The following is a 24,536-nucleotide window of genomic DNA, read 5'->3' on the forward strand; positions in this document are numbered from 1 at the left end:
TACGAGTTCATATGGCTTCACTGTAGGTGAGGTATTCCGTATGTCTCAGGGTATGCCGTGCAGCTCCCAGACCACCAGCTACACCTGTCTTTTAAAACTCTAATTTCTGTGTCTGGGAGAGTGAAGATGGTAATACAGGATGTGGTCCTGCATAATACAGGATGTGTGAAAATCTCACAGTAATTGTCAGGGGAATAGGATCTGGGTGTTGGTTGTATAGCCTATAATAAAGAGATCTCAGAAATAGCTCCTTCTAATCAGGGAAGTAAAGACTTTCCTTAGTGATACAACCTTGAAATAGTTCGGACAGTTTGAATCCATCCTTATAAATAAAGTTGCATTAGATTTAATGCTATAGCATTAATAAGACAAATATGAATGAAATAGAAATTATTGTCACTTTAAAGCCATTATGCAAAATTTTTCTGTGCTGAATACGACAGAGCTGGAAATTTCAAGACCCATGCAAATTGTACTAAAGTAGATTTGCATAAAACATTGGAAGAGCTTTTGTGAAAATGGAACTAGTGGGAGTTATTTAAATAACAGTATAGCAGCTATTAACAAAATAGCAAGATTCAAAATAGTAATTTACTTTACACATCTCTTCTAAAACATGTCCAAAATCAACATAACTGTCATCAAATAGTACAGCACTGCAACCGCCCTCTCAAAATCCTGAAAGAAAAGATCAAGAAATTCTCATCCCTGACAAAACAGACACCCTAGTTGCAGAGCATATTATTTCCCCCATGTAAAGCAGCTGTAAAATAGTATACAGCCATGGCGAAGCCATATGATCTTGAGCTCTTGATTCTTACAAAACCTTAGGCAGGAAAAAAAGAATGAATTGTATATGCTGTGAGTATCTGAGTTACATTATGTATTTAGCATGACCACTGCCATGTTCCTCTCCATCATCATCATCATCATCACCTCCCTCCCCACTTCTGCCATGCCTCATCCTCCTGCGGATGTACATCTCCAGGCCCATCTGTGGTGTGTAGACCACTTTGACTCCTTTGCCCGTGGACTCACTAACGCTTCTTTCCCAGGCAGTGAGAATGCCTTGTCACACTTGAACCACAAGTGGATTCTGGATTCTCCCGCTTGGAGTTCATGGATGTAACCGGGCAGCAACCAATCTATATGTCTTCTGTAAATGGTCCTCCAAGGGTTTACCTGTAGCAGTGCTGTCATGCTCCCAGGAATAATCACAAGGTTTGTGTTCATTTTTGTAAGTCTTTATTCTGTGATGTGCCCTTGAAACATGTGAGGCACCAGTATTGTCTATAGATACTGTTAAAAGGTTGTGGATTGCCTGTTCCACACATCACAAAACCAATTTTTCAATCATTTAGGTTACTCTTAATTTTTTCCCCTGAAGACTGGTAGAAGCTTCTGGTTCGGCATTGTCTTTTCTTACAGATTGAGGGATGATGGCAGTTTTCCTGCATGTGCTAGGACCACTTCCATAAGGATGACTGGGAAGTGGAGAGAGGGTGGATTTGATTTGCTTTCTGGTATTCTGACAATTAACGACTGTTGTCTTTAATTAGCATGATAATTCTTGGTAGTGTGTATAAAGAAGCAAAAACAAATGGTTTGTATGCTTGCTTTACATGCGCAAATACATATGCTGGGGGTATAGAGCAAAATATGATGTTGAAATGCCGCTATTTCTTTGCACATAGCTCTTGTGCCTGCACTGTTTTCTTCCCTGAAGCTGGACTGAATGATGCGTTGTTGATACATACCTGCCACTTTAAATTGCTTTTTGGGCTGTGTAGGTGTGAGTTCATTCCTAATCCTTTCTAACGCCACCCGTGTGAAGGTCATCTTGTTCTTTTTTTCTGCCATCAAGTGATCTCATAAGCTGCTTGTGTTATCAGAAAACTGCTGCATGATCAACACACAAAGCAACAGTCTGAAGGGCTTTTCTGTGGGTTGTTTGGTTTGTTTGTTTGTTTACTGACAGACATGGATTTTAGTGGTGTTTTATTTTCTAGCTGCTTTGTGGTGGTTGGTTTTATTTCCCTCTGCAATTCATAATGGCAAATTTTAATTGCAAGTATGTTGCACTTGGTAGCTTGTAGTGCTAACATAGTAGAGGATACTTAAGGATGATATGAGAGATGGAACATGCATTGAATGGCTCTTTCACTGTGAAATCCCTCCACCTTCCAGCTAGCCTTGGCTCAAGGAATTTGTTTGCTGAGGTACCTGCATGCTTCACAGCCCTGATGTTTTCTGCCTGATTCATGTCATGGTTTTTTGAACCAAGCGATACTCCTAGCCTGCACAATTATTTCTGTCATGCGATTTTATACCGTTCAAAGTCGTACTTCTTTGTGTTTATTTCAAACTTCCTGCTTTCCATCATTTGGTGCTTCTTAAATCTCCCACTGTGTAAAACTCTTTCCTATGCCTGATGGCTGTAGAGGTGCCTGTACTGGTTCCCTGGCAGCTCCTTCCCGCAGTCTATTTCTTCTCACCCCAGGAGGAACTGACGCATCTTCCTCAGGGCTGGTTTTTGTCTCTATCAGTCTAATCCTGCTATTTTCTTTTTGGGAGGGGATGGCCAGAGCTGCAGGTGGTATTCAGGAGCATTAAACAAAAGATTTTTCCAGCAGCCCTCCATGGCATTGCCCCACGCTGCAAGTGTCCAGGAGCCTCAGGCGGTAAATGGAGCCCGAGTGCAGACCACAAGCCTTCTACCTGATCCCTCCCAATTGCCACAGCAGCCAAAAAAATGCCATCCGTGTGCAAATGCAGATTTGTGCGGAGGCTAGGCGGGGATGAGTGTGTCCACAGGGGAATAAAGTAACTGGTTTTGGGGCTAGTCTGTGAAGATCCCCAGGGGGTTAGGCCGTCTCCTCTGTTTAAGGTATCAGACCTTTGCAGTGCGGTGTTGAAAACAGAAGAAGAATTTTACTTTTTTTCCAGAATCAGATAAATCCTGGCTGTCGACATCAGTTTAAATCACATCTCTTGCTACAAAGAAATCAAATTCATAACCAGCTGTCTTGGGCATCCAAAAACGGTAAATGCATCTCTGAAGAATAAGCATCACTCTTCAAATGAATGATTTTGCTTCTCCTATTAACTGTGTAGTAAAATCTCTGCAATAGTCACAAGGGGTGCAGGGAGTGTTTTTTGTATTCAGTAGATAAGAATGAGCTAGGCTTTCCTCCAAATCTTTGTTGCAGTAAGGGATTTTTACTTAGAAATTCACAAAGACCAAATTGTACAGATTCCCAGCCCCTGGGATGCTTGGTGTGCTTGTTTGTTTCCACTATAAATGGTTTAAATGCCTTTTTTTTTTTTCCCCGTTTTCTTTCAGACTGGACTGCCAGCCATGCTTGTTTTAGATGCTTTCAAGATCTGTTTAGAGAATAATGCCTTATTTTTTCTCCATGCTGCTTTACAAAAATTTACTTTGCAAATATAACATGAAAAAGTGCATGGATTGTATTAGGAATGGAATAGGTTTGTGATAGTGAATGCCAGGGATGAAATCCTAATGCTCTTCCCAGGGAAGTCTAGCTCCAGGATTTCAGGACTTCCTGTACGTATGGACTGCCCAGAGCACTTGGTAGTTGATGCCCAAACATCTGACCACCTGAACACATTTTCTTGTTGAGGGAGATGGTAAGAATCTGTTCGGAGTGACCCATCTCTGGGAGGTGCTGCTGGGGAGCGCAGGACACTAGCTGGTCAGGAGGAGGTGAAAGCTGGAGCCATCCGTTAGGCTGTTTCTAAGGTGCAGTAGAAAACTTTGCAGTTGTATGCAGAGGATGGAAAGAGACATAAAGCAGCAGTTCAAAGGCTAGTCAGTGTGTCTGTGTACAGGCGTGTCATATCACACTGCTTGGAGATGCACATTCCTCCTGGGTTAGCTAGATGAAGAAATCCTCTGTGATTGGTAACTGTCAGGATGCTGAGGCAGATTTGGGCTTTGTGCCTCTGTCTAGTAGGTTAGAGGCACCGAGGAGTGACTGCGTAGAAAGCCTCGGATGGCTGGAGTTACTGAGGGGAGCAACATCTGTTCTAGGAAAAGACAGCAGGATATAAATGGAGCAAATAGGGGTTTAATGGGTTATTAGCAGTAGTGCAGTTGAATTACACAAACAGGTGTGTGAAATGTGCCTTTGAACAGGGTTATCTAAAACTGAGGTGCTGCTCAGCCATGTTCCGAGCAAATGTAGCATTTCCAGCTCCAGTCAGCAGCAGCTGCATAACTGCTTCTCTGGCCCTACTTGAATTTCAACCCAGGGTGTGTTGTCTCAATTGTCAACCATTGGGCCTTCATAGTCTTTCCATGTTAGCCTCTCCTCTGAACTTACCACTTTTGGTGAGAAGGTGCCTGTCTGTTTTAACAGCCAAGTGAGAGCACATCCATATTTCACAGAAGCCACCAGTAACCAGAAGACAACACTACTGACCAGCTCAGGGTTTCACACCTCTCAAAGGCTGCAGCTTTTCCTTTTTTTCCCTCCCCTGGAACTCCTATAATTTAAGGATACCTGCAGAAATAGAAAATGTTCTGCTTCAGATCTTACTCAAGTTAGGACTTCATCCTTGCTATCAGATGTGCATTTCCAGGCCTGACTAGAGCAGTGCTGACTTTGAAATCCTTGCTGGTGTGCTGTCTGCAGCAGCGCCATTTTGGGTCACACCAGGCGATACTGAAAGACCTGTGTTGCCTGTTGTTCAAAAGATAGTTGAAGGCTGCTGCAGAATACATAGAGTAAAAGATAAAAAAGATTTGCCACAGTATTTCTTATATCTTTTATTTATTTTTCTGCAAGCAGACAGCCTGAAACAAAGCAAGAATGAGGAATGCGATCCCACGGCATTTCACGTTCCAATTCCTTTCTGTCAAAGAATAAATCTTGTTTCAGCCCAACTGTGCAACTTTAATATTAAAAAAAAACCCCAAACTAAACACAACACAAAGCTAGTAATAAAGCTGGTGCTGGAGAAGGGACAAGCTTACAATGAATTAATTCTCTTGGCTTCAAAACATACACAGAAGTCAGGCTTTCTTTGCAAGATGTGGTGGTCTAGGGAAGATGCAGTTCAATGGCTGCACTGTTTTTTCAAACTGTTTGCCAGCCATGACTGTATCAATATGACTGTTCAGGTTGGGTGAAGGAAGATGCATTTAAGTTGCTTGGTTTTGTCAAGTCATTCCTATAAAGTTGTGTCCTTACTTGAACCTGTGTCCTACTCAGCTGACCTTGTTATCGCAGAGTCTGATTTAATTCAGACCCTGTATCTTTTTGTCTTTCCTGGCAGCGAAACCGCTGTCACAAAGGTCTCTCAAGCACAGTTTGACAATATTATGTGTGCTTGCTTGTCTTTCATGCTCCTGTTCTTTAATTTCAGTACTCGAATACCTATGGCTGTGGAAGTCTTACATTTAAATTTTTCTGGATTACAAGATCCAGATTGCCACTTTTTGGACGTTAATTTGCTATAGGCATTTCAACAGAGTCTTTCATTAATCATAAGTCATCTGAAAAAGGCCATGTGACATTTTTACTGCTCAGATGATAGGTATTATCCCTTTATTCCTGTGTGATTCTAGAAGAATAGACACATTATATTTGTAACAACAATCTGGTATTCCCCACAGTGCAGCAAGCTATTTTATTAGCTACCTCCAGACTGTAATTCACAGCTTTATTAATTGGACTGTCCTTCAGACAGCCTTGGTGACAAAGAATGTGTTCAAGACATAGTTGAGAATATAAATCATAGTGGTATTTTTCAATTTGTATAATTTATTTCAGCTCACCTGATGTCCATCTTTCTCTGGAGCAGAGCACAGAAATGCAAAATACAGGACATATGTACACTTATTGATCTTTAGGCCTTGCTTGCCTTGATTTGAGGTACTAAATGTTTTATAGCTTCTTTGCCCACAACTATTTTGCACAACACAGAAACAAGACACTGTAATCACAGTAGAAGGTTTGTTCTGAGATAGAGCATTACTTCTTGAAAACTAGCAATTTTCTTCCCAAAAGTCATCCTTTAAATCTTTGAAGACTTCAAGTGTTAAGGAATTATGGAGACTTTTTATATTGCGTGAACTATGGCATATTCAACAGTGTAGCAGAATTTACCATCCTAATGGAACACCATTTAATTGTTATGGTCAAGGAAATATTCCATCGTTCGTTTTAGGTAAATGCATTTGAGCAGCTCTAGGCTTTGAGTTAGAACTGTTCAAAACAAGGTCTCAGTTTCTGGAGCATCATTTCAAATGACAGAGCTTTCTTTTCTCACAGAATGTTTGCTCAGAGAGGATGCCCTGCCCGGCCTTATTTTGATTTTTATGTGTATTAGTGCCCTTGGAAGTATTCAGTTGGTTCATCCCAAGCTGTTCAGGGTAGTGTCCCCAGTGACTCCGTATATGGGTCCATTGACCAAGATCCTCAAAGTAAAGATAGCTTTACCACAGTGACAAGCTGTTCTTTCCATGTCTCTAGGGCTCTTTGAACATCATGAGCCAAGGTAAGTAGCTAGTGTATATGGAGTGGTAGTTGTTCATTGTTTCTCAAATGCCAGTCTTACAAGCTACCGTGGCTACTGTATGCTGAAATGAACACAGTGCATAGTTAAACCAGAACCTGTCAAGGCAGGATGTTTGGATGAATTTAGATTAGTTCAGGAGTAACTAAGGACAAACCAAGAAAAATAACTTCAAGAGCTAAAAAAAGGTGTTGTCTAACTCAGGAAACCTGTAAACCAGAGTTTGCTGGAGGCTGGAAGGATATCCTGGGGACAATAGCACAGTGCACCTGCCTGTACTCTTCCATTGGTGAAGCTGTTAGAGATAAGACACTTGTCTAGAAGAAGATCTGCTTTGACCTAGTACAACCTTTCTTGTATGTAGAAGGGATAAAGGTCCTTGTCATCCTGAACTGTTTGTGTAGAGGTATTGAAGCAAAGGAGGGTTGCTTGAAGTACAAGACACCCTTGTCCAGTCTAGGGAAAAGGTTACAGTGGAAGCAGTCTTTCTCATTGGATCGTACAGAGCAGTTAGTTTCTAGCTGCAAACTTTCTAACTGCTAGTCCTTTCCTTGGACTAGCAATACCCCATAAGAGTATAGTAATTCCGCCTTCGTAGTGCCATTCATAAAATTCTATATACACTTTGATACTTTAATATATCTTCCAGAGCTTGATCCTGACCTGAAGATTTTCCAGTCCACTAATAGCAGTAATAATTGTTACAGTATTTAAGGTTAATCTCTTAAACTAGAAGATTCTATTCTTAGTGCAGGAATCCATGCTGTTTAATTGCAACCAATACATGCAGAAAATGTTTTAAAAATAAGGAAACACAGAGTTAGGAGGGAGGCTGCTTAGCATTAAATTGTTACACCAATAAAATTATCCTTAATTTTAATCCATGGCATTAAAGAACTTCATAATTTTACTTCAAAATTATTACAATCTCTTCATTTCAAATCGGTGTCTCACTGCAATGCCATAAACCTCTTTTATTCCAGGATCAAATCATGTAGTCAACTATATACATCTATAGAAACTAAATCTTAGAAAAGTGTTGACAAAATCCAATGTGTCTGTAGTGAGCTTCATCAGATCAGAGCATTTGTCTCTATTCAGTAACTCTAGTAGCATAATAACTTCTATTTTATGTTGCTAGGGATGCCAGAATTATGTTGATTCAGTGATGGGAGTGTGCTCACCACCACTCTGAACTAGGATTTGAGAGTTTTCCTAAGTGTCTCTTCTGCAGAACTCTGATAAAATGACTCGATCTGTGGAGGAGTGGAGAGCAATAATGGCATTTGCCTTGACTTTAGAGAGGCTTTTGCCACTGTCTCTCACAATATACTTGTACCCAAGTTACAGTGTTATGTCTGGATGTGTGGACAACCAGATGGTTAAAAAACTGGTTGGATGGTTGGGCTCAGAGGGTAGTGGTTAATATGAGTCGTACTGTACCTGGATGCCCGTAACAAGTTGAGTAACACTGATTTCTTCTGCAGGGCAGAGAATTTCTTTTCCTCTGTCCACTGCTGTTGCAGTGCATGACATGATACCTGGGGTTAGTGCGATTCTTGAGTTTCAGCGAGGAACACACGTTGAAACTATTGCAGGATGAGAAATGCAGTTGTAGAGCTACATCTGAGTTCAGAAGATTGTAAGTCAGTTCTTTTATTTTGGGGCTTTCAGCAACTTTGTGCAAATGATTTAATTTCTTTGTACTCCCCTCGTCTGTGGAAACTTAAGCCAGGAAACTTAAAGACAGGTTAATTGCTGGCAGCTCATCTTCTCTGAAACAGAATAGGGACTGATCCTTCAAGCAGCTCAGCAGGCTGATCGGAGGGCAGTTTGCCATTTGTAACTATGTGTCACATGGAAGTGCTGTAACTGATTTAGCAGGAGCTGAAAGGGGAAATTAATACAAGGTCTAATTTATCACTGCTGTTCTGTGTTCTGCTGTGACATGCACCAATTGTTGTACGATGAATTTATTGATGTTATTCTATACATAGACTAGGTATAGAATGATGATTAGTAATACCTTACTGCCTTAAATTGCCTTTAGATTAAAGAAAAAGTCCCAGTCGGTGGATATTAGTGGGCCAGGATGCAACCCAGTGGCAGCTGAAGCTCAGACACCTCAGCCCAGTAAATCTTTGCTTGCCACTAAGACAGCTGCTTCTGAGGAGGAACAGAACAACACCACAAACACCCAAAGGCGCAATCCACGGAGGAGTGAATTGAAGAGATACTACACCATTGGTGAGTTTTCTTTCACAGAAAAAATGAAATATGCTTGTTTAAAAGGCAAGGTCTTCCTCTTTATTTGTTGTTTATTTCTTTTCGTTAGTTGCAGTTAGCTACTAAGATTACAAATGCCCACAGTGAGCATTAAGATGTCATGTCTTAATGCTGATGTCAAACTACCCTGAAGAATTAACCTGCTTTATTTATCTTGCACCGTTTACAAGAATTCTCGCTTCCCCTCTTTTTTTTTTTTCTTAAGAACAAGCATTGAATAAAGCATAAAGACATTTTTGGGAGGAAGGACACAGGAAGAACATATTTGCCTTTGACAATGGATTGCATTAGAGTTTTGGTAGAGATTGTTTAGAAGGCTTCTGGTTAGAAAGGATTTGCGGTTTGGAGAGGGAGGAGACCTGCTGAGTGTGAAGGACTAATTTGGGGGCTTTTTAAGTATCTTTCTCTGAATATTTGGTTTTCTGGATATTCCATCATATATAGGCCCAGTCCCGAAATGATTTATGAGGAAGCAAGTTATGAAGCATCTTCTAGGATGATTAAGAAGTTTTTATAAGAATCATGTGTATGATGGAATATCCAATTTTAATCAGGTGAGAAGCAAAATGGGCCTGATTAAAACTGAGTGGAGAGTGGTCTTGTAGTGTTTGCGCCAGGTTTGTTAGCACTTGCGAGAGGCAGGTGTGCTAATGGGAGTGGTACAGACAAGAGGGATGGATGCTAATGCTGTTCTTTGAAGAGACAAAATGTCAGTAGGTTTAAGAAAAAGAAGTTATATATTTAATTGTGTGTTTGTGTGCTGTTGAATTATTGCAGTATAATGTGATCATTTCTTCTGTTCCAAGGTGAATATTTGTGTGTCTTTAACTTGTCTAAAAGGTAAAGAAAAATGTGTTGCCTTAAACGTCTTTCATTGTGTTATGTCTTAACCCTTGAAGCTGGCTGTCATTGTAAGTGATGTTGTTTTTAAGGAAGGAAACTGCATTAGCAATCTACACATTTTAATAGTGAAGGTTGTATTTTAAGTGGTGAAAGATTGTACATGTTGGCATTTTTTGATGCCTTGCATTCGAATTGGATGGCACAACTGCCTTCTGAAAACTCATAGAAGTTTCAATTATCACTCAATCCTGTCTACCCCAAATAAATAAAAATGGGGTGAAGTGAAGGCATTGATGGGTTCATTAGCATCTTGGGCAATAGGTCTAAAATTTTACTTTATGAATCTCAGATTGCATAATCCTTCTTTAAAGAACATGCTATCTTATCATGTGTGAGAGTAGCACCCGAAAATAAATACTTTATACTGAAGTATAGAACATGTTTTCTGAGAAAACATAGTTAAATCAGGCTTTTTACTTTAAAATATATTCTCTGAGAAATACTGCACTATGGCTTTTTTCTTCCTCCTTCCTCCAAATAATGTTATAAGAATATCAAAGATACACCAAGATTGCTTCATACCTAAAGCAGCAGTGGAATAGGGGAGATTTGCATAAGAGTAATAGTGAAAGTAGAAACCTACCACATCATCAAAATGAATTCTTAATCCAACTCAGGATTAAAAAGTATTATTGATAAATTTACTGTAGTTGAATGTTCTTCTGTGATCACCCAAAACACAGTCTGTGTATGGAAGCACAGACTCAGGTTTGCATTTATCTGCTTCTTAAATTTGACTCACCTGCATTTTCTTTGGGAACATTTACAAAATCCTTATAATGTGAACTCCATCAATGTTTAGTAACCTGGATGTGCTCCTAGTGATCGCAAGGTCTGAGCACTAGTTGGTCAGGATCTAACCTCAGTGCTGGAATAACAGGATGCTGTTCATACATTGGATCAATCTGTTTGAATATTGTGCAGCACTTGATTTGACAGACTTGTTGACTGGAAAAGGCCTCTGAAGGTTATACAGTCTGGTGTCCTGTTTGAAGTGGGACTTCAGCCAACGCTAGAGCATAACAGCCAAAGCTTTGTCTTGCCAAGTCTTGCCAATCTCTAGGGGTGGATACTGCACCGCCTCTCTGCACATCGCGCTGGAACATGGACAGCGTGTCCATAGACAGCCTCATTCCTGGGCAACTTGCCCGTAAACAAATGCTAACATTCGTGAACAACAGTTGTAGAGCCTGGGGTAGTAGGGGGAAACAGGCCACAGAAAGTGGCCAAGCTTACATGTTTTTCTTAAGCATCATCTTCTGTTATCCTTGTACAGAGTACTAGGTGAGGTGGCCTGGCTGAATTGACTCAATATGGGAGATATATTGGTTTTATGTTCTTGTACCTACAGCCTTGTCTATGTGACTTGCCTAAATCACAAGGTATAAGTTGCTAGAGCCAGTATTACTGCATTCTACTTAATGTTTGAATTTTACTGATAGGCAAATTGAAGAAACAAGCGTTTCTCTGTATCTTCACAAATGTTTAATGGCACACGTTCCTGAATATTGCGAAGAGGAAAGCTTTAATCTTGGACAGCACAGTACTGATATCAAAAGAACATGATTACTGTATTGGCTGAGTTGTTCTGATAGTGAGTCTATGGCTTTGATAACCTGAGAGAAACAATAATTATCTTCTTAGAGCTCCCGCCAACTTTGGCATTCTTCTAAATTATGACCTGTATCACCCCCTTGATTTAAAAGTCATTTTCTATGACTTGTCTCAAAGATTATTTCTAATAGTTAAAGTCTAATCAAATAGTTTGTTACTTTCTGAGGATGAATGTACTGACACATCTGCAATGGGCTGGGACTCTAAAACAGAAAAATAGCAGATTCTAGTGATGTTTTGTGTTGGCTGTTAAATAGAGTAAACAAGCACATTAGACCTGTTGCTGACCTAATACAATTACACAGGGTTTAACTTTGCTTTGCCCTTGTTTGCATATTCTTCTCTACTAAAAACAATCTGTGTCCAAGATGGAGTAACATGAACTAATTTACTGTGATAAGTGGATTAAGAATATGTGCTAGAAAGCTAATGCTCTCAACTCACTTTGCGTCTTTCTTTTTGAAATTAGTATTCTGTTACATTAACCTCAGACCAAATTGGCAAATGACAGTGTTTATGCTGGTGTCTAATGGAGCTTGAGCAGAAAAACGCAAATTGTGTTTTGTGTTACTCTCATTTTCCTTAGCAACTTATTTTTGGTAGTTACCATGATTTTCAAAGTACTTCATAGATATGAGAACTGAGTTCAAATCTGGATATATATAAAAAAGTATGATATCTATATTTAGACATGTACGTACATAGAATTTATATGTTTTAAAATGTAAATGTCGGCATCACATTGCCTATTAAAACTTAACTTTAAAGCGTAGCTGGATTTGTTAAAATGGCTGCCCATTTTATTGAATAGCCATGCAGGTTAAAATTATGTGTCAAGAAATGTGTAACCAGCTTTACTTTATAAATTCATGGAAAGAGTAAAATCAAAATGATTTAAAAACCATGGATTTTGTTTTGGTTTGGCTATGCAGAAAGAATTTCAGAGATCCCAAAGAAATGTGGGCATTTACCTTGCACTCTCATGCTTTGCAGAAGAAATTGTAGCGCCTTGTGTATGCTTGCAGCTGCTGTGAGCAGGTACAGGAAACTGTCTAACAGACTGTGTTCCTAAATACTCTGTAGCATCAGAATAGGTTTTTAATTTTTTGTGTCACCTTATATGTACACAAATTTTCCTTGGACCTTTCAAAGTTGAATGTGTAGTGAGGAACAAATATGCAAGTAATTCCGAGAGATTTTAAAATTTCATCAGCACTGCTCCTACTTTAGAGAGCTATCCACAAGATACTTACTTTGCATTTCATGTTTCTCACAGACTGCATCTCAGATGCTTCCCATACTTAATGAGTGCAGTTGCACTTTTTAAGAGTGGGGAAAAAAGTAGTTAAGAAAGAGAAGAGCTGAGAGGAGTAGGCAATGGGGAACAAATTGTGTGCTCAGATGAAATGAAACAGCAAATGAAGAGTCAGTGAGGGGGAGAAATAACTCTTCCATATGGCAGGCTCAGCAGGCAGGAAGGCTCCTGCACCTCCAGTGCTGAACTGGTGTGAAGAAATTGAGTGGGAACTCCTAGATTAATAGGGCAAGTGAAGGAAAAACAGTCTGCATGGTGGGTTGGATGAAGTTTTTTGGAGAACTCTAGAAACAGCACCCAAGACACTTAAAAATAAAAACCTAAAATTAGACTTTTTAGATGCTTCAGGCACTTAAAAATTCAGGCCACTTATTTCTGAAGTGCTTATTGTTGAGCAGCTCCTTCGAAAGAGAAAAAGAAGGTATTTGGGTCTTCAGCACTCTGAAAAGTGGGCTGGAATATTATATAATGGAGAATTATATGGGTAACCTGAATGCGAAGCAGTAAGGCTGTATCAGCCTAAAGCTGTGTCCAGGCGACAACTAGCTCTTCTTAGCTGGCTTGCAGTTAGCCCAGGTGCAGCATCACAGCTGTGCTGCTTGTAGGACCCAACTGAAGGGTTGTAGGACCACAATTCATGGTATGATGCCGCAGGATATATGTTTAGCAATTTATTAAGACGTCTGAAGTAGCCAGTGTTGTTACCCTATAAAGACATGCACCAGAGAACTCTGGTTCTCATTAAGCCATGAAAGCCTGGTGTATAGTGCTTAGATACCTCTAAGAGGATATACCCAGTAGACTACCTAGCTAGTAACCCTGGCTTGTAAAAGTAAGAGGCCCTCTTTTGATCTATTTGCCATTAAAATAGAACTTCAGCACTGGTATAGATTAAATACATTATTTAAAAATAAGATGGTTGCATTAAAATATTTTCTTGATTCTAGGAATCAGGCAAAAGAAATCATGAAGCAGGATAGTAGTTCATACTAGAAAATGTTATTAAGAGTACAGTGTTGGTGGGGAGGGGAGGAGTGCAGCAATCTTTATTCTATCTTCTAATAAAAGCCTTAATGCAAAACATTGCTGTACAGGCTTCTGCTCGCAGAGTGTACTTCGTTTAGAAGACATCTACCAACTGTCTCAGGAGGCATCTTTTGTTAGTATAGTCTCTATCATCAGCGGAAGGTATTGCTGCTACAGCTACACACACATAGTAGTTTAGATGGAATGCAGGAATGTGTATATATGTGCATAATGAACAGCATGAGGACACTTGGGAAATACTAATTGCCAAAGTTCCCTTCACTGCAGTGGTTCATTTTTTAAAAATTTATTTCATGTTTCACTTGTTAAAAAACAAAAAAAGGAACAAGCCCTTTTCTCTTTTCTTCTCCAATCTCTCTTGCAAATGAGGTCAGCAGAAACCTTAATAGTGAAAGTATTTTCTGCTAGCTTCACCTGGCCGTATTAGTACTCCATGCTTGTATATTCCTTGAATATCAACATGTTACCTACTCAGAGTAGTGGAATTAACTGCTATAAAATCAGTGTAGAAGAGAAATGAAGCTTTTGGGATAAGAAACTCTGAATAAATACATCTATTAATTGACTGTGTTTCCAAAACAAGTGTCTAGTAGCTAATGCCAAAGTGATACATCGGAAAAAACAGACTTTCTTGTGGGCTCCTAATCTTGTTTGTAAGGGAAAAAGTTTCAGTGGGTCACTTTAAATTTGGTTGGGATTAGGTTAGTCACTACTACTAATTTAGTACTTCAGAATGTATTATTGTGAAAAGAAGATGGATCTTCCAAATAATTTAATGGCATATAAATGTAAGTAATGACTGGTCACAAGAATTATTATTAATGCACAAAACTGTATAACTGAGTGTTTATAGAGTGATAGAGAGTATGATAGAGAAGTTTTTATGGGGAAACCTAAAACAAAACCTTTTTTTCGATTCATTAATAAGTCATAGACCGTTCCTCCTGTTATGAAAGGGAGAACTAAATGAAAACTGATCAGCTGCTATTTAGTGGATATAACTATACCTAACCCTTGTACTGTATGCTTTCGAGTGAGTCCATCTAAGTGATGACTTTTAAAATGATTTGGAAGTGTAAATAAATATCATATTGTTTACATGTGCAGTAAATTCACTTTCTTTCTGTTTACATATGTTCCAGGCTGCTTCCATAAAGTTATTACTTGCTTTAAAATATGTCAGAGCTACCAGATTTAAGTGTGAATTCATACAAATTTATTGCTAAATTTATATGGTGTTACACTGCTAATATAAAATCAGTATGTGGGACTAACATCAGTTCAAGTGGTGATTTCATATGTCACAGATTTCTTATCCTAATGGAGCTTTGCCACTCATGGACCAGCTTAGCCATTTTGGAGAGCTGGTGTGAGAGAGCATTGTCCATTGGTCAGACATCACAGTGAATCTGCTATTGGACTCAAAACTGGAAAAGGAGAAGATCGTTGCACCTGAAAATATATAATTATTTACCATCAAGCTGAGAATCTTACCAGGTTTCTGTCATGGGACTACTTGCTATGGTAGTCAGCGATTAAAAACAAAGTTAGAGGGCTGACTCTTGCCTTCTCCTCTAAAATAAGCACAAAACTTATTTGAAGGGCAGACTCTGTGGCTGTTTCTTTTTTAGTGCTCAAATCCCTTCCTGCTCTGAGAGATTTTATTTGAGGTGCTCTAGAAATATCTTACTCCTTTTAGGAGACATGATCTGATAATAATTGGTGCATTTACTGTACAGAGGTTTTCCTGTAAAGAATATTCCACTTTCTTTCCAAACACGTCTTGGAAAGGTGGTTCTTATAATTTGGCAGTTGAATGTATTTCCTTCTCCTGTTCTGCAGAATTGAATGTGGTCCCTTTCTGTAGTAGCTCCCGCATATCCAGTTTTCCCAATTACCTTTCTTGTTTGTTGCTAATACTAGCAAAGCAGGAAACATAGGTAGGTATATTAGAAGCTGTTAGATAATTGTTGGAGTTGTGTGCAGCTGTGAATTTGGGCTGTGTCCTCTCCCTTTTAGAGAAGGACAGATGGGAGATGAAGCTGCCAACTCTTAGAGGATCCAGATGCTGTTGGCACACATTTGCAAAGTGACTGTCCCATTCAGTGCACTTACTTACATTTTCCTTATTGAACACTCACTGCTTTGAGGAACATCATTCTGACTGCTTCCTTTCAAATACAATCTCAGAAACTTTTAAAAGAGGAGGCCGTTTTCCTAGCACCTCATTACCTGTTTGTGAGTGATAAGGAAAGGACAATAATTTGTGGAACATGTGGATAATAAGGAAAGTAGCTTTCATAGCAACAGTAACTATGCAAAAACCTTACTCATTCACCTTTCCTGAAGATTTTTATTAGTGATTCAGATCACATAGCTGCTCTGGATGAGCAAGCAAGCATTTGTTCATGTCTTTGTTTTGCTTTTCTTCAGAGTTTAAAACTCGGAGCCATTAAAAGCCAGTTTTTAATGTTGTATCCTTCTTTTGTCCTTTACAGATACACTGTGTATCCTTTGAATATAAATGAGTTCTGAGTTACAGAGACAGCATCCACCAGAAGAGGGATGCTCATTAATGTCCTTTCATCTCAGCATGTCCCTTTTCTTAGCATCTGGTTTTGGTTTTAATCATATAGATTGCTACTGTATCTTCTGCTGAGTCATTTTGGGCAAGAAGTATTTCAGGATTTTATAATTGCCTTGCTTTACATCAGGACAAAGCTGAAATCTTTTATAGTTCTGTAGGCAAGCTACTCAACTTGAGAGATCAGCTAATAGTATGTACTCTTGAGTGTCTACATTTGGCCCATATCCAGGGCTAAACTATAACGGTTGTTCTGTCACCCAGTGATCCCTCACCAGCTGGCGGGGGGGGGGGGGGGGGGGGATCAGGAAAAGGAGAGGAGACCCATGGGTTGAAGTGAAAACAGATTTAATGAAACAGCACTGATACCAACAAAGGTGTACAAAGTTACACTTGGCCAAAGGAATACACAGCAGTCACAATCAAAAGGAGAGCAGTCCTCTGGAGCAGGGAGGAGCCAGAGGAGGAACAGGAGGAACCCCAGCAGGACACTAGCCAGAACCCCACAGGAGCTCCCCTCCCTCAGAAAACCTCCCCCCTTCACAATGCCCATGACATTAGGGTGTGGGCTACCCCTATAGCTCACTCAGGTCAGCTGCCCTGGCTGACCCAAAACTGCTAACGGCCTGCCCAGCATGGCTGGGCTGTGATTCTGCCCCAGCCAAACCAGGACATTGGGATACTAAAATTTGAATCTCTGGAGGAAGAAGAAAAGAGAAGCTGACTTGACCTAGAAGTTCTAGGCTGATAGAGGGTGTGTAACCTTTAGTCTCTCTCAATGGAGGTCTCCTGTATAAGAGAAAAAAGACTGAAAAAAAGGACATGATTTCTAACACCTCAAATGTGCCTTGAGCACAAGTCTTTTAAGTGTTGTGAAACAGCGTACTTCTAACAGTAACAGAACGAACAAGGAAAATGTGGATTCGGTGCTGAAAGAGCTGGATGATTTAGTGATAGCAGATGCAGATAAGGCTGAGGCTTTTGAGCCTGGGGACAGTTTAAGGGAGAACAATAATTACTGGTAGCAGGAAAGGGCTAAGTCAAGGATCTTTTCAGAAAAATCTTGATCCATAGATGTTCATGGGACCTAGTGGGATACATATGAAGGATGCTGAAGGAGCTGGCTGAGGTCATTGTGAGGCTGCTATCATCTTTGAAAAGTCACAGAGATCATGGGACGTCCATGATGACTGGAGAAAAGCAAATGCTGCACCCCTTTTCAAAAAGGGCAAGGAGGAGGATTTTCCAGGGAACTATAGGCTGTTCAGCCTCACTAGGAAGATCATGGTGCAGATACTCTTTGGAGCTATTTCTGGACAAGTGGAGGAGAGGTGATTTGGAATAGCTACTGTGGCTTTAACATGGTTAGATCAAGCTGTTTGAATTTTATTTCCCTCTGGGATGAAATTAAGAGGTCTGTGGATAATGGGAGACCATTATGTTAGCAAATACCGTGTTTTGTCATGGGGGTCATCTTCTAGAGCATCCCTGTGCCCATGTTGGGGCATTATGACCTAGGTGGCTGGACTACTTGATGGCTGGAAAAACTCAAAAAGCAGTAGTCACCAAGATGATCAGGGGCCCTGTGAGGAAAGGCTGAGGGAGCTGGAGAAAGGACAGATTCAGATCTTACAGCAGCCTGCCCCTGTCTGCAAGGAGGCTACCAAGAAGATATCTGGTAGTCTGCTCTTTGCAGTGGTACATGGCAGGATGATGGGAGACAATTGGCCTAAATTGAAAACAAGAAGTTTAGACTTGATATAAGGAAAACCTTTTTCTCATGGGAAGAGTCAAGCAGTGCATTAGGATGTAGAGAGAGGTCGTGTGGTCTCTGTCTTTAGAGGTTTTCAAGATCGAACAGGGCAAAGCCCTGGGCAACCTGGTCTGATCTCATAGGTGACCCTGCTTTGAGCAGGTGATTAGACTTCAGACCTCCTGAGGTCATTCCCAGCCTGATTCAAGCTTGAAATTGGAGGAAGTGGGTTTTTCTGCACAGGCAGAGGGCTGTTCTTAGCTTGCCACTCTCATCAACAGAGAATGCTCTCCTCAGCCATTTAAGAGCCCAAATTTTGCAGTCTTCTTCCTCATGGACTGCTAGGCTACATTGATTTCCAGTTGTTTTATCTGGTAAACTTCTCTATGAGAAGAGGGAATATTATCACACCAAAGCACCTGTTGTGTTTTTTTCATATTTTATTCATTCTAAAATAAAATGTGAGATTTCCAGACAGCTTGATAATTCTATACAGCTAAAAAAATGCACTGATTATAAAAATTTCTAATTTTTTTTAAATTAAAAAGAAAAAGTTTAAAGTAGCGGAATTCATTACCTGTTCTTCTGATTACCCACTCTTTAAAAAAACCACAAAAAACCCCAATGTTTAAAGTTCTTAAAATATCATGGAAGACCTATTAGCACATGGGGAGTCAGATATTTCTGTTTCAGGGATCATTTCTGTTCTCTGGGTAAGTTTTATGAAAGCTGTGGGTTTTGGGTGTTAATCAGAGACCCAAGTTTATTGATAGTGTCGAATATCTTGGTGTACTTGTTATTTGTTCTCTTAAGCTTTCTTTAATCCATAAAAAAGCCTACAGAGATGGGGGGTGGGGGTGGCAAGAGACATTTTGGAAAGGACCAAAGCGCAAATACTGCAGGTAATCTCAGTTTGGAAAGTGCCTTCCCTTCCCTCTGAAGCTAACATTGAGATGGTGAAGCCAGTAAGTTTCCTTCTGTACAAAGTCTATGTGAGCACAATATCCAAGATCAAAGTCTGATGTTACTTATTCTAGAATAACGACACAAAAGCAGAAGTCAGTTTGGAATAACAGTGACAGAGTGCCCAAATCCAGTGGATGCTGTGAATGGGTAACAGCAGACAACCTCCAATCCTGCCCAATCCTTGGTGCGAGAGGCATGACCAGTCTCTGTCGCCATGAACAGTGTTTCAGATACTGTGGTGTCGAGGCAAGGTGGACTGCGCTGATGGGGTGGGACTGTCTCCCTGCCCTACAAGCAGATTGCTTTCCTGTGAGTCTGGCAATGGTCTAAACCAAGCCATTCTTACTGTACTGGGACAGACCTTACCCACCGCTTAATATTTCTGAGTCCTGAACATGAGGGCCTCCAGATATCTTCCAGCACATACTGAGCTCCAAACAAGCTGTTCGGAAAGCTTCCCCTTCCACTGTCAACGTTTTTTTTTTCTCTTTTTCAATAATTTTTTACCCTTTCCTGTATTCAAGCTTTGTCTTTATATTGCTAGATAAATGAGATATGATTTTCAGGAGACGAAGCTGCTGGGTTAGGGTCATCTCCAGGACAGCTTGCGATGAAGTTTCTTTTGGATTTTAACAAACTGGCTTGTTATTATGCTCTTCTCCCCCCCCCCGAAAAAACAACTATGGGAACAGAGTGTTGTTGCTAAACCCTGATTGTTATCTTGGGCCAGGAAGAACAGTTGGATTTTATCATGGAGTTATTGTACTGTTGAGCATTCCACAATTGCAAACATTAGTATGCACATAGGAGTATGCAACGACTTTACAAGCATAAAATATTCAACATTTATGAAAGAAGCCTTTTTATAAATTTAGATACTAATTGAGCAGATATGTTCTTGAAAACTAAATAGTGGCAGCAGCCCACTATGTTTCCAATGAATCTCATTAATTAATATGCTTGAGAGATTCTTTTATTCTTTTAATTTGCAGAAGATAGAATAACAGTCTCTTTCCTCTGCCAGAGGAAATGTGGCAAGCATCATTTGTTCTAGGAGTTGTTGACTTGCAGTTGCTCAGGCACCTTAGCCATACATTTGTTTAAGAACCTTCGTGACCACTTGGGTATGCAAGGTGCTTTTGTGATCTATCTGCATTTTCATTTGTATGTAAAACAGTGCTGAGGTTGGTCGTTAGATAGTTTGCCAAATTTCTCCTATTCTTGCTCTGAATAAGTCTGAGATGAAATAGGTCCTTTGTATAGTAATTTTTTAAAACATACAACTTAAATGTACTAAGAAAATTAAACAAGTTTTGAGAAATTGGCTTAAATTCATTCTACAAATTGAATGACAAATGTTCTATCTAAGAACAAGAAACTCATTTTAATGAAACACAAGACGCTGATTGCTTAGAAGTCGACTTCACAACACAGCTGCTAAGTTTAACACCAGCTGGGTATTGAAAACTGCTGGGATCTCAGAGAGAAACTGTCACCAGTGTGAACCGTGAGAAAATATGAATGACACCACTGCTGACTCTGAGCTACAAAAAGTCATCTAGTGGTGTGGCCCAAACTCAGCTCTGGTAGAAAAAGATGAATCCCTGTCGGGTTGCAACTACATAATCCACAGCTGAGTTGGATTTGATAGTTTACAGTTCAGGTAGAACAACTTTCTCGTGTTATCTGACACTGATCTAAACCTGTACTGATTTGTTGTGGGTTTTTTAATCAATATTAAACACAAACATTCCAAACCTGTCAGATAGAAAAAGATATTACATTATCAGTTGTCAAAGATAAACTTTACTTCTCATTAGTAAAGATTTAATTGTCTTCTGGGAACCAAACTAAGCTAAGTAGTTTGGCCTTTTGGCCTTTACCAGTTTTCTCTTTAAGGGTTACAGATGGGATTGTAACTCATCACAAGTGAAGTATGAGAGTTAAGACAGGTAATTTGAGAAGTAAAGGGCTCACCTCGAAGCCTACAGCAGTGTCTCACAAGAGAGGAAGAATGTGTTTTTCTGTGATGAGGTTGTTCTGAGACATTGTCTTTTTCGATGGGAATACCTCTGGTGGAATAGCATATTCCTAGCAATAGCATGTTGTTATTACACTTGATTGTAACTACCCTGCAGAAAACACTGTTTCCAATAAGCTCCAGTAGTGAAGGTGGATTGGGTTCAGCTCAGTGTCTCAGTGTTCATTGAACAGGGTTCCTCCATTTGATGGTCTTTTAAAAGCCCCCTCTCCTTCACTATTTTACTGCCATAAACACTGTCAAATTGGGTGGGTTTTTTTTATTATTTAATTTACCAAAGACAGAAAAAACATAGCTTCACTTTCTTTTGGATTGTTTGCCAATTTCTTCTTCAGGGCAATAAATATTTTTCTCTATGCTGGCAAGAACAACATGCTGCAAGTAAGTTCTTCTGTAATGATTTTTTTTTTTTTTTTTTTTTTCTGGGGGTTGTTGCTAAATGACAGGGACAACTTGAAAACAGGATTTGTTTTTTAAACAGGAGTGAAGAAGCTGTCTTACATTGGGAAAGAACAAAAATTCTTTGTTACGACTTTTATCTGTATTACTTACCAATGAAAGGCTGAGGGATGATTTCATATGGTTGAAATCATGTGTCTGAGGGATCTGTAATTCGTCTGAATAAAGTTAATAAGCTCTGCTTGGGTACAGGAAAACATACCCGATGGCAGAGGTCAACGTGCTGCAGACACCAAGGAGTGGGCAGCACTGCAGGTATGAAGAATGTAGCATCAGTGAAGCACCAATACAAGAAGAAAGCAGCGAAAGGGTAGGAGTGCAAGCAAATGAGAAAGGAGCCCAGGGAGCGAGGAAGAGAGGAGCTATCAAGAAGTTCACTTGAGAAGAGCATGAATAATGATGCAGTATATCAGAAAAGCCCCGTCTCGTGCCATAATCCAATGTTCTGTTAATAAAATCAGCTAGAGTACTTCTGATTCTTGTTCTGCTGATGACATTCCTGTCAATCACATTTGGTATTAAGACATTTTTAATTTTAAAGAACAGGGAGAGAATTTCTAGCTAATTTACTTTATCAGTAAAAATACAGAAAACTAATTTTAAATATACTGATAAGACGTCCTTTCGTTCAGTTATACTTTTGTGATATGGAAAAGGTGGAAACATTTGGCATGTTCTAGATGCCCACCCACTTATAGACTTGATACTTGCCTGTTTTCTACTGTCAGGATGACTTGGGTGAACAGGTTGTGAAAACAGAGATGAAAAAACCTAAATATAATTTGATTTTTGGTTACTATACACTTCAGTGGGATCATGTTTTTCTAACCCATGCACATAGTATGTATAAATGCAAAACTATGTATAGTGGTAGCTAACCTCATACACTGAAGAGGTATCTGTTGCTTAACAGCACAACTGATGTTTCAGTTTTGAATGTTCATAAGCTGCCTTTAAATTAGTGTACTATCTCTGTGCTCTGGAAGACAGGAGATGCACTTTATGGTCTTCTGTTTTGTTTTGTTTTCTTGTTGTTTTTTTTTAGCACAGTGTATAGATTGTTCTGTCTTTGCTAAAGGAAACAGTGGAAAAAATATCATTTTGACAAAAGAAGAGATTGTTAATATTTGCAATTACTCTTCTTTTCTGGGGGTTATATTCCATGATCTTCATGTTCATCTGCTCAATGAAACAAGGTCCCTTAAAACCATCTGCAGTAATACTACAGCTTTCTTCTGGGATTTATCCTGTTGAAACCTCCCAGGCCTTCAGTTAGCTTGCTAGTTTGTTGCTTAAGGCAGGAGTATCAGAAATAAGAAATGTATGTACAGGTTACTATTATCTATACCAACACTAGACTTGAGATCTACTTTAGATATGTGTTCTTCCCAAACACCAAGCCAACAACGTGCCTGTTTGGGGAGGGCAGCTGTGTTCCTAAGTCCAAAGCAAAAACCAATGTCAGGGTCAGTTGGCTTCCTCCATCCCAAACCCTCCTGCGGGGGCCCTGTGTATCCCCAGGGTGAGGACAGCACGAAGTGCCTTCCCAGCAGCCAGGCACTGAAACCAGAGTTGGAAGGCTGTCTAACAGTGCCACCAGGTGACAGCATGAAACGTAGGGTTTGCTGCCAGTGTAATTCGGCTCAACAGTTATTTGCAGATCAACTCTTTTTTAAAGCATAAAGCATAATTTTCCTCCCTAGGCTAGTGTGTGTAGCTCTTCAGACACAACGAACTGTGTTTGCTGTAAGACCCATCAAAAAGACAGTGTCTATGTATGGGGGGGTTATTGGTGGGCTTTTTGGGGGGAAGAGTGGGTTGCTTTTGGGATTCTCTGTATTTTTTGTGCATTTTGGGGAGGCAAGTTCAGGTTATGGCAGAAGGATCCGTCTCTCTCAGCTTGTTTACTTCTGATATAGCACAGATGAGAGAAGAACCAGGACAATATTCTAACAAATATCAACCTAATGTTATTTATGTGAAACCCCAAGGCATATGGGATAAATGTGTTAATTGTTATTGATGCCAGTTTGAATCTAGGTTATTTAGCATCAAGTAATGTTATTTGAAAGCAAATTTAATTTGTATATGACATCTGTGATGATCCTGCTGGAGTGATTTATGTAGAAAAGTTACAAGGAATGTGATCTTATCCTAGTGGGGAAATTCATATTAATAAAAGGAGGTATTTGCGACTCTGAAGAGTTTGTTAGCTACCTAGTGTTAGTTGTTTGCTAACACTCTAGACATACTAGCATAATGGGGAAGCTGTTGTCATGCAGTCTACCATCATAGCAAGAGAAAATTAAATAAACAGGAGTCCCTTACAACGCGGTATATTCAGGAAGCACTGATAAAGGTAGTACAGAATGATTAAAGTTTTTACATAATTTCCTCTTTAGTTTCATTCATGTTTGTTAATAAAAACAGAGTCTTCAGGTAAAGTGTAATTGGATTTCACTGCTTGAAGCAACCTGCCCCCGATGCATATCCCATTCAGGGAAAAACTAGAAGTTGCTGAATGAATGGATGGTGCGGGAACCAATGTGTTTTCATTCGATACTTGTATTTCCTCTACCAGGGCTTGTTGTTTCCTGGGATGTAAGGATGTAAACAACCAGAGAACAAGTCATCCCACTTTTTCAATTACCTTTCTTCTTCAGGAGAGGAAGGGAAGAAGATGTTTGCATGTTTTTTTGATTATTTTTTTTAATCAGCTTTAAATTCACAGCAAATAACTGATGGAGAATTATGCTTTCTTTTTCTAAGCTTCTATAAACTATAATTTGTGCTTCATGTCTTAAAGTTTGTGAGTCCTTATCTGCCATTTTTTGTTTTCTGTGATTTTAGAGTAGATCCTTCTTCTCTTGAAAAAGTCAGATTGTATGCAAGATAAAGACATTCTAAAACTTTCCTTCTCTTAGTAAACACAACTTAATAGAAGCATACTTTGTAAACAGCTCTAATATTTGTTGGTGGGTAGAGGGCTTAAAGGTACTTTTGTCTTGTGTTTAAGTGACTTACT

General features: G+C 39.6%; 1 protein-coding gene across 1 annotated transcript in view; it reads left to right on the forward strand.

Moving 5' to 3' along the window:
* The first annotated feature begins 1,162 nt into the window (after nucleotides 1-1,162).
* The window catches only part of OXR1 (oxidation resistance 1), a 166,267-nt gene continuing 142,893 nt past the window's right edge, over nucleotides 1,163-24,536 (forward strand). Inside the window, exons 1-2 of the mRNA XM_086466251.1 lie at nucleotides 1,163-1,221; nucleotides 8,594-8,790. Coding sequence (XP_086322377.1) covers nucleotides 1,163-1,221; nucleotides 8,594-8,790 — 256 coding nt within the window. The remainder of the gene's footprint in view (nucleotides 1,222-8,593; nucleotides 8,791-24,536) is intronic.

This window comes from Leptosomus discolor, chromosome 5 (assembly GCF_034619465.1).
Source record: "Leptosomus discolor isolate bLepDis1 chromosome 5, bLepDis1.hap2, whole genome shotgun sequence".
Taxonomy (NCBI): Eukaryota; Metazoa; Chordata; class Aves; order Leptosomiformes; family Leptosomidae; genus Leptosomus; species Leptosomus discolor.